The sequence below is a fragment of the Achroia grisella genome, unplaced genomic scaffold (genome assembly GCF_030625045.1).
Source record: "Achroia grisella isolate CSIRO2021 unplaced genomic scaffold, CSIRO_AGI_Agris_v1 utg874, whole genome shotgun sequence".
Classification (NCBI taxonomy): domain Eukaryota; kingdom Metazoa; phylum Arthropoda; class Insecta; order Lepidoptera; family Pyralidae; genus Achroia; species Achroia grisella.
The window spans coordinates 3,556,115-3,567,565 of record NW_026713051.1 but is presented as its reverse complement, the minus strand read 5'-3'; the positions used below and the strand labels follow the sequence as shown (position 1 = coordinate 3,567,565).

Genomic DNA, 11,451 nt, shown 5'->3' with positions numbered 1-11,451 from the left:
ATTAAAATTCTAAACGTAGTGGTAATATGGTTAGCAAAGTTATTATAACTGAAAGTACGTACTTTGATAATATCTATTATAATTGTAGATCTATATAAACACGGTCTACTGTAGCTAGCACCAGTGCATGATAGAAAGATGAATATTTAGCGTATCCAGATGGTTTTTAAGGAGTACCTACTGCGTGGAGAACGAATTGATAGGAAATTAGGACTATATATGATAATAGGCGGTAATCGAAGCTTGTGTATGACACAGACTACAGGGCAAAAAGTATGATATTTAAGTAATCTGAAACGGCAACGCATCACCTCCTAATGTGACCCTATAACTGAGACATAGCGTACAAAATAAGTTGCCTGGTGGCCGAAATAGGACTGAGGTACTTTTTTTTTTTTTTCGGACTACTCTAATGCTGTTGGCCGTAGCTGGCCTTTACAGCTTCACCGGACGTTGCAGATAACTTTTTATAGTCTGCTTTTGGTGAAGTCCTTGATAAATAATGTACATAGTCAGGATTATTGAAGAATATGATGAAAATAAAATAACTATAGTTCTTTAATTGTATCTCATTTGTTTATTGTAATTAAGTAATTAAAATTAACTCAGTTTATTAGCAAAACAATTTTCTTTGCAGCAAAGTTTGAGAGTCGTCATAAACGGTGCTTATATATTACATCTTATAATAAAATTTGAACTGAAAACATTTTTGAATAAAACTATCTGTAGCTATGACAAAAGGTAAGGATAAAGAATAAAAAATAGAATGAGACCTATCTGCAGTATCTCTATCTTACTTATGCGTGTGGTAGCAGTATAATCATTAACGATACGTTAATTTACCACTTGTCTCTTTTGAGACAATGCTGTAGGTAGGTACTTTCTAATATATATCCGCGCCGTCAGTGACAGTTTAGGAGTAAATATAACTATATTTATAGTTTTATTAGTTACTAATTACAGTAGAATCTGGATATGACGACCTTCAAGGGACCGGGAATACTATGTCTTACTAACAGGATGACGCACTAATGAGCAGGATTATTTCTTAAGTATATACATTAGAAATACATAGTAGAAATCATCTATAACGACTTATAACGACTAATATATTTTAACGACGATAATGTTTTATAGAGTTTGGTTTCACAGTCAGATTATATAACCATTGAGTTCGACTCCGGTTTAAGTGACCAACTGTTGCTGGTCGCTTATAGTACCAATATTTGTTGAACTTTTCATAAGAGATGACAATCACTAACTGTGATTTATGGGCGCCAATTTTTTTTATAAGATTTGCGCGTCGTTGTAACCGGACATATTATTATAAATAATGCTCATTTAAACCGGAGTCGCACTAAATGGTTATATTTTCTTGATACCTGATCTGTGGTACCTGACTATGAAACCAAACTTTATTAAATATTACCATCGCTAAAATCGGTTAGCCGTTACAAGCGAAGTCGTTATGTATGAATTATACTGTAAATACATAATATTCAAATGATGATTTCAGTTCTTCGTCTCAGATAACGATGCATTCGTGGGGGAAGATCAGACCATGTAAGGTGACGCTGGAAGGACATGCTGAAAGATAAAAATAAACACATGAAGAAATTATTATAGAAATATAGTCAAGCAGACACAGACAACGTTCATTTTCTTTTTTTATTATTATTATTTAACTTGTGTTCGAATCAAAAGTGAAGAGAATATTTTAAAGAGTGCTATATATGAATGACATAAGGGTAGAGGATAACCGAAAACGAGAGAGATGGTTGGTGTGAAACATTTTTCGCACCAACCATCCTTCTCTTTTTCGGTTATGCACTCCCTTTCTTTCTATGTCATCATATGGAAAGAAAGGGAGTGCATATCGAGATAACAGCGAACAGGGATGAATAGAAGACAAAAACATGCTGACCACGATAATAAAGAAGCAAATGATAGTGAGTTTACTTCTGTATTAATCAATTTTGGTACGTACTATAATTCATAAATAAAATACTTTTAATGAAAATATTTATACCAAGAAGATACTAATATGAATTTTCTTGTGAAATAAAATTTATAATTACGTATCTAATAATTAAGTACCTACTTCATTCTCTAAGTAGCGTAATGTTTGAGTTATATTATGATAAAAATGTGAATATTTATGTATAAGAACCCCCAATTTAGAATTATAATTAACTAGCCCATCCGTACAACTTTGTTTGCATCATATTTCGCCCATTTTACATAATATCTTTTTAACTTATAACATATGTGTTATATCTATATTACTGTAATTTCAAGAAAAGTTGTATTGTATGTTTCATGAAAATCCGTATAGCAGTTTTTGCGTGAAAGAGTAACAAATATCCCAAACTTTAGTGTTTATAGTATTTTACTAATATGAAGGTGTATCTACATAGATACTGTAAATATAAATAGGCATGTTAATTAACCATATCTATTTGACGGCTTCGGTGGTCCATCAGTTTGGCACGTCTTTTACTTCCGATGGTCGCGGGTTCGATTCCTCACACGGTACAAACATTTGTATTAATGAGTATGATTGTTTGTATTGGTCTGAGTTTTTTCTATGTACCTATATTATGTATATATTTGCAAAAAAAATCTACTTGTATCAGTTGTTTACCCACAATACAAGCTCTGCTTATTGTGGGACACTGTGTTAATTGTCCAGGGTTATATATTTATTTATACATTCCTGAAAAACATATCACGACAGATCAAAATCACAAAGTTACTCTATGAGAGGGGAATCACTTGCTAATAAATCTCGTTAGAAATAGATTAAATTGCATCTTTGTTATCTGTGAATTATTTCCAGTTGACTTGCTATTACAAATTATACGGTTCAATATTTACAGTTGCAATTATGAAATGCACAACTTCTAATTGCAAGTCTCGATTGTTCTTATATCGAACCGCAAACTTATCTATTTTAATATCTTACACGTGTCACACCTAGAGTCTGCGACACAGGATACCGCTATATCATAAAATAAACAGGTTGTATGTAGGCGTTATTCAAAGTATTCTAGCCTAGCATTAAGATAGTGCTGCAAAGGCAATTTGCTCACTGAAGTGAAGTAGTTAATTAACTTATTAATATAGTACTGTGTATCTGAGATGTGCTTACATTTTATTTGTTAAAAGGTATCTAACATAAATCGGTAATAAATATGACTGTTGTATATTATGCTATCTATAATATATTTAAACAAAATAAATATCGTAAGAAAAATAAAAAAAATAAACTACATTAGGTATAGGTACATAAAAATAATTATGCGAGGTGTCTGTAGTAAAAGATACAGAAAAAATATTATTATTAGGAGAATTTTTCAATCATAATAAATTATCTAAATCAATGATTTTGGATATTGATTTTGTCTGCTTTTTTATTTATCTATGCGTTCATGTCGCTAATTTCAGAGAGTACTTAAATATAGAATATATAATTTTTGTTTTGTGTTCATTAATGTATATTCTTCTATTGTATATTGTAGGTTTCGCTTAAGATTCAATGTATGTTTATTTCATTCGGTTTTCAAATAAAAAAGCTATTAACTATTATTTTCCGAAGATAATAAAGCAACGGATAATCTCGTGGGACAGTACAGCAATCGGTATTGCTATTCTAAAAAATATATACTGCAAAGTTTGTTCCAGGCGAATCTGAATTTGTATTGGATTCATGAGCTATTCCCATGGTAGATTACAGCGTAACCATAACATAATACCTTTTTCACAACGCTGCCCATAGAAGCCGGTGCCCTCGCATTTGCATGTGAAGCCAGGGTCCTGGGTAGTTTGTATGCAAATACCTCGCAGACACGGCATTCGAAAACAGATGTTGGGATTGCGCTCTGTAACACAATCAAAATGCAAAACAAAGGTAAAAACTAAGAAGTCCCATTCGCAATTGGGTTCAGTATATATATATGTATATGTGTAATAGTATATATATATTTAATAGTATACCAAGCTTTTTCAGACATATATATCTTAAACGTTAATTAACCTGATTAATATTTAATTACTTAATATATGTGTCTATTATTATAATGACGAAGTTAATCATCTAAAACTCAAAGAAGTGGTGAAAATGTGTAACATGTAAATAAGTTTTCATAGATAGTCGTAGTCAATAACTTAAACCTTTATAATTTTAATATCTAGACGAAATTACGAAGCATTTAAATCAGAAACGCTTAATATGATATGAATGCATCAAATCAATTAATCATCAACTATATGAGATCTATATATATAAATATAAGTAATATATACTTAGCTATATAAATTTATACATTGATTGCGCTTAGATCTTATTTAGTTGATGATTAATTGATTTGATGCATTCATATCATATTAAGCGTTTCTGATTTAAATGCTTCGTAATTTCGTCTAGATATTAAAATTATGAAGGTTTATGTTACTGACTACGGAATTCTAGAATGAGTCTATTTGAAAAGTTGTAAATTAATCTAGGGACATGGAATATGTTACAAAACTAGGGCAATTACTTAGGTTTTTCAGAAATATATTTTGAAAAATAGACTGAGTTGTAGTGTTCGATTGCATTTTTGGTAAGTTTAACCCTATCAGTCTTCTAGACTATAAACTGATTCGTAGACCGTTGTAAAATCTCATGAGATTGATATTCCATTGACACATATAGTGTACTTAACTAGTATACTTTAATATTTAAACATATTAATATATATTATATAATTTTTGAATCTATATTATGTTTACAAAAGAAAAACTATTTTAGTATTTAGTTAATACTAAAACTAGTAATACTAAAATAGTTTTTATTTTGTAAATAATATATATTTATAATATCTATACATAGAAAACACCCAGATCAAATTCAAATGTATAGATCGTGCGAGAATTGCAGTTGTTATCAAAGTATGTTAGACGGTAATATATCTTGACCAATAGCTGCATCTTTATAGTGAGCTATTTTTAAAAAGAAAATAATGCCTCTAATGAACATTCCCGCCTTCACGCGTTAATATGAACGTAAACGGGTAGCCTTAAGGAAGCGAAGAATGAGAAATGAGAGGGTATTATGTAAATTTGTAACTTGTTCCACGTCGTATTTATATTTAACTTTAAGCAGGCACCAGGTCGTTTGTACGTTCATTTTATTCAGATATTATTCAGCATTAGATATTTAAAATAAACTAGAAAAACTTCATGTTCTTACTACCGCTGCGGTGCATTCGTGGACAGGCGGCAAGGGCGGAATTAGTTTACAGCGAATCTAGGGCGGCACAATTTGGAGAGCGAAAATAAATTATATTAAATACTACTGAACTCAGATATATTTAATACTTTTTAATATTGAATGCTTTAACTGTGACGTGGGATAGTAAAGTTAAAGTTAAAGCACACTTGTTTGGCTACACTGGCGTGATGTACAATGATTGTTATTTTTGTAATTAAATGTAAGTAGGTGTCAGAAATATATTAGAAAAAATTCAAGCGTCAAACTTACAACTCTGACGATATTGTTTAAAGATTTAGAATTGTAGAATTATAATTTAAAAAAAAATGAAGTAGTAATAGATATATTTTTTTAATGCCACGTTTTAAAAACCATTAATTACTTCAATTAAATACGAAAATAAAGAAATGTATATAGTGTGTTTTATTTCAATTCTATGTCTTTATTGGGGTGTCGATGCCTTTGAAAATATTTTATACTTTTGTCTGATACAAAAGTATAAAATATTTTATTATTAATTACGTACAATATAGATATACGAGTAGGTACCTAATCGTGGAACAACGTAATCTATGTATTTGTAAGAGAATGCCCCTTCTGTAACTAACTTTATTAGTTAACTACATATTTATTAGCAGAAAGAATCTAAACTACCTCTTAAAGCGCTAAGGCAATCCTTTCTTGTTATGTAAATGTACTCGTTTTTGCACCCATAACTGCAGTAGCACGACGATCCATAAAATTTGCAGCCATAATGAGTTTGATCAGGATCACATGCTTTTGCATTCCCTGTAAAGAACAAACTATAAAGTATACTCAACGAAGTTTATGCTTAAAGGAACACTAAGGTAACATTATATGTGTTACGAAAATGTTAAAATGTTTCGCTTCGCTAATTTGCTTAGACGGTAACTGGGAACTTCATTAGACATTCTAAAACATACATACTAAGTTTAATATCTGTAGATTATTCAAGTATACACAGGAACATACTTTTATATGTTTTATGTTAAGTTATTTCTAGTATGTTGTCTTAGAATATTGTTTAGAATTAACAAATAATTTCGCTAAACGCAAGAGATACCAGAAATATGCTATTTTATTAATTTGTAACATGTTTTGTATTCATAGTATGGTGTAACGAGTTTCGTTTAAAGTTTTAATTAGTAGGTTTAATTAATGAAGTTCTTCGAAGCTAGTTATCTACTGTAATTGTTCCATATCACAGATAGAACATTTATTGTACTGTAAATTACAACAATGCTCGCTTTGGGATGTTTTTATCTCAGCACGTTTCCGCTTCGAGCGATCGCGTATGGCGTGTGCCTACTTTTACGTACTTAACGCATTGGCCTGACATGAATATACAAATATGTACTCCTGCAGTCAATGAAAGAAATCCTATCAAGATTTACATTTCTATAGCTAATAGTATATTTGAGGGCGCAGAGGCAAGGGCCTATTAACAGGGTAACAGGGAATAGTAGCTGCAAAAGCTTGAGACTGCTTGTCCCTCACCCCTCTCTATACAAAACGTGCTAGTATACAAATTTTCTATAATAACTATTTAAATTCAATTAAATATTTGTAAATAGGATAAGACTATCAACATTTCACACAAGTCAGATTTTGTTTTAGAATTAGTCTTAACTGACAATTACAAATAATTCTATTTTCGGCAAAAAGTTGCGATCTATCTATTGCATCCTAATACCTTGGTATGATGCCCTGGCAGGACTACTGGCTTCGCCATAAATTTACATATTTAATTCCGCCATTATCGTTAACATAGTCGGAAGCAGCAGTCTAATTGATATTTGCAGTTATGCATTTTCTAAAATACAAACAATAGTACAGGAAAATCGATCATAATGTTGTTTATTTAACGTTATAATTTTTTTAGTTATATTTTTAACGTTACATTTTGGTGTAGATCGATCAAAATTGGATTTAAAAATACGTACATGTAGGCAGAGAACAATCTCAACATTTATTTTTGGTACAACCTACAGATTTTGTTAAGGCTTAAAAAAGGTTTTAAGTCTTTTATCTAACATTTTTATTGTTTTAAATTACAGTTACAAAGAAACCACGAGAAACACATTTAAAATATTAAATTACCTATCTACTTATGTGTCTGCATGAATCGTTAGTTTACATATTATTAATTTTTATTATTATTTTTACGACATATAAATAAAGCATAGATTTAAATATTCGTATAATACCAATATCACGATTAATTGTAATGTTGACATTGGAAAAGCGAGTTCTGCATGCAAATAAATTTTATATTCTATCTACCAATATGAAATAATATAAAAAAGTAAACTAAAAACAGAATTGCATTGCATTGCGTTATTTGTAAACTTAATTCACTCGTTGATTTATTTAGATATATTTAGAAGCCTATCATTGTTTTAGCATAGATATGTAATATTTAATAGGATAAAGTATTAAATGTTACATATTTATGTATATGATGATATTCATGCTATGATTAAATACAATATTGCCATAAATGCCTAAATAACTCCTCGCCCGTAATTACTTCTTTTTTATCTTTCACCGAACATGGAGTTTTCATGCAAAGCTGATATTATCTGATTTACTTTGATATGATATATACATATATAATGCGCTGCTGCTTCAATTATATGTATTCAATAATGCAAAGATACTAACTAAGGATTACTGTGCACGTAGAAACAATTATACTATTAACTATTAACAAGCAATATCCATAAGCTTACGTAGTAATTGTACACAACCTTAGTGGTCACCACATCAGTTACTGGGGATACAATTTAATACTTATTTAGGTTTCGGAGGTCTTTTGGTACTTTGAAAATTGTTAAATTAATGTTATCAACACATTCTAAATATATTTTGAAATCATTATAAGGGTCCATTTGAACTAAAGTATAAAACTCGTTCTATTTATAACATAGTTCAATAGTTGCAGTAGAATAAGTTACTCCTATTTTTAGATAAGTTTTGATAGTTTAAGTGGGATTGCAATCTTTACATAGTATAAAACGAAGTCGCTTCCTACGTCTGATAAAAGTCTGTTAAATGTCACTTAAATCTTTTAAATTATGCAACGGATTTTAGTGCAGTTTTTAGCAGTAAATAGTGAGATTCAAAAGGAAGGTTTACATATATGTATAATATATGTACACTCGTGCGAAGCTGTGATTGGTAGCTAGCTAATTCATTTAAAAATAACTTATTAAGCTTTTTTTGTAAATAAATATTACGGCATATTGTATGGCATAAGATACCTGCTTTTACAGTAATAGTATATGTAAATATATAAGTATGTGTATGTACAGTTTAAATAAGTGGCAAGCGCTTATGCTGCAGGCAAACTGCTGAGCAGTTTTGCGGCTTCATGATTATATTTTGTATTTCTATAAATTCGTGTGTAAATAAATAAATAAAAGTATAAATGAATAGTTATGAAATCTACAGGTATTAAAGTGTTTTTAATATCCAACTATGTACATAAATGATTTATTGAGGCATATTATTTAATAAGTCAGAGGCGACTGCATCTGTAAATGCTGCATACTATAAATATAGTATAGAGTTAGATTTAGATGCAATGCATACATACAATGTATGGTAATTGTGTATTTCCTCTAACCCTATAACCCTGTATCCTCATCCTTTTCTCTATTTTGAATACTGTATCCTTCAGAAAAATTGTATACCAACGACTGCTTTATTATTATTTCGCATCCTCGCAATATTCATCAACGTTATTTTTATTTCATTACTTTAAACTATGTAATAGGTATCGTAATATCACGTATGTACCAGTAAATGTGAATTTCATTAAAGCCAGCGCTTTTCTCATTTTTATGACGACAGTATTTTCAAACCTACTAAAGACCATTCAGGTCAAGTATTTTTATTTAAACTTGCTTGCTTCTAGAACGTCGTCTACGAGCATTTGAAATGCGAGAAGAATTCTAGCGTTGGATATAATTTATGACTACGTAATGGTTTTTTCTATCTAATTTTAAACTATTTCCTATTATGCGGTTGTTATGATAAATGTTATCATATCATTCATTGCCAATTATTTTACTTCGCAAAAAATCACAACGAAAGTGCAGAATAATTATTTTTTTGGGAATATATATATATACATATGTAAATAATATACATAGATATATAGTGTTAAAATAATTAATATTATTAAGTGCATTTTTTTGTTTTCCTAATATTGGTAAGCATATGACTGGTTTTAAATTGTCATGTTATTAAAAGCAACTAATTGATTCGCTTGAATAGCTCGACAATGCCACTGCGCAGCTATAATAGTGTGAGCTCCGATTCTAATCTAATATATAAATTAGAATTAAATTTTAAATAATGGCAGAAATTCGCACAAAAAATAAATAGTGAATGTATGCATGTATGGTATTGTTATTAATATTAAATTTAAAGTGGATATGAAAAATGATAATAAAGGTTTTTTAAAAAGGGATTAAAAATTTCAATAATTTTCTTAAGCTCACAAATTTAGCGACTTTAGATTAATTGTATAACATTAATCAAAATGTGACTGCTAATGAAGTATACTTACAATGTAGGCAGACCAGTACGGCGAGTATGAGTAAAGCACGCATGTTCGTGGTTGTATACAAAGCGCAACTGATACAACATTTCCTCTGGATCGGGTGTGAACGGCCGTCATATCAGACTATCTATCTCAGGCCACGAGTATACTATGGTCCCGAGTTCTGTGTGCGTAGTTTATGAGGCCCTAATAACTTTTTGTTCAGAGAATACAAGTGTTTTATTAATTGTACTGCATGCCTTTGACTTGTGAAAAATCTTATTTTATTACTCCTGTTCCCCGTTGATTCTTGGAATTTAATTCTTCAAGAAATTAAATTCCAAGGAGAAATGTCGGAGGGAATGCAATTTCTTTGTTTCTTCATTCAAAATATACTTGATCTGATTACCGCTAACATATTTACAATACAATTTAGATTTCCCGTATTACATTTAAATAACACTGAACAATATTCTGAGAAGCCATAAGCTTTTGAGGATTGTAATAAGAGAGAGAAAGCAATAAAATAAACTTCTCAAGCAATATTAGAAAACTTCATGGTGTTTTCTTACATATTGATAGGTACATATCAGGTTAATATAAAAATAAATAAGAGTTTGATAATTTATCAAATGTTGTCGCTTACAAGTATTGCTCAAAATAAGAAAACGACGTTTTGGACCTTTGGAAATTTGTTACTGTCTATAATGATTAAAGAAAACAACAACCTTTTGTAAACCACGATTTTATTTCTACTATTTAAAGATACTAGAAATACTAGCAAACCGGATAACCCCTGTGTGAATGATAACCCTCTCGTAGGATGGGAGTAACTGGAATAATGAAGGTGGGTCTAGTTAGTATAATTTTGTAATATGCACTCTTCCGTTCGATATTAATTATTTATTGTATTCTGTAGAATGGTACGTATTTTCACTTATTTTTAGAGTACAGTTATGGATATTTTTATATTGTGCTTGTTTTTACCATTATTACATCATATGTATTAGTTGGACTAGAAAGATATCTTTTAGAGACAAGTCCTCCTTTACTTATAATGTTCATCACCATCATTTCAGCCCGGAAGACATCTACTGCTAAACAAAGGCATCACCAAATATCTCCACGACGATCGGCCTGCACTGTTCGCAATCAACGCTTTCCAGCGATCTTGACTAGATTGTCGGTTCACTTTGTCGAAGGCCATCCCACGCTGCGTCTTCTGGTCCGTGGTCGCCACTAAAAGACTTTACAGCCCCAATGGCCTTCTATTCTACGAACTATGTGTCTTTGTCACTTCAGTTTCAAAATTATCTGGGCTACATGTGTCTGGTTCTTTTACGGATCTCCTCATTTCTGATACGATCACTCAAGTCCAAGCATAGCCCTCTAAGTGACATTGAGATTATTTATGAGGCCCATAGTTAGAGACCACGCCTTTGTACCGTAAGTCCTCTCTGGCAACACACATTATTACGAGTATAATGTTACTAATACAAGCTTATAATGTTACTAAGACTTATTTATATTTAGTTTCCATGTAAAAGATGTGTCTCATGTCGTCAATGATATTTTTAGACATAATATGATAATATCTAAGGATAGCACAACACCATTTAGTCCTAAG

At 30.6% G+C, this 11,451-nt stretch overlaps 1 protein-coding gene across 1 annotated transcript; it reads right to left on the bottom strand.

Annotated features, from left to right (window-relative positions):
- Nucleotides 1-554: 554 nt before the first annotated feature.
- Nucleotides 555-9,959, bottom strand: LOC131853013 (uncharacterized). The gene is made up of 4 exons (XM_059203805.1): nt 9,852-9,959; nt 5,909-6,043; nt 3,756-3,881; nt 555-1,587 (listed from the first exon to the last, which is right to left on the bottom strand). Exons 1-4 carry the CDS (start codon nt 9,892-9,894, stop codon nt 1,526-1,528), a joined length of 366 nt encoding a protein of 121 aa, XP_059059788.1. The 5' UTR covers nt 9,895-9,959; the 3' UTR covers nt 555-1,525.
- Nucleotides 9,960-11,451: the final 1,492 nt, after the last annotated feature.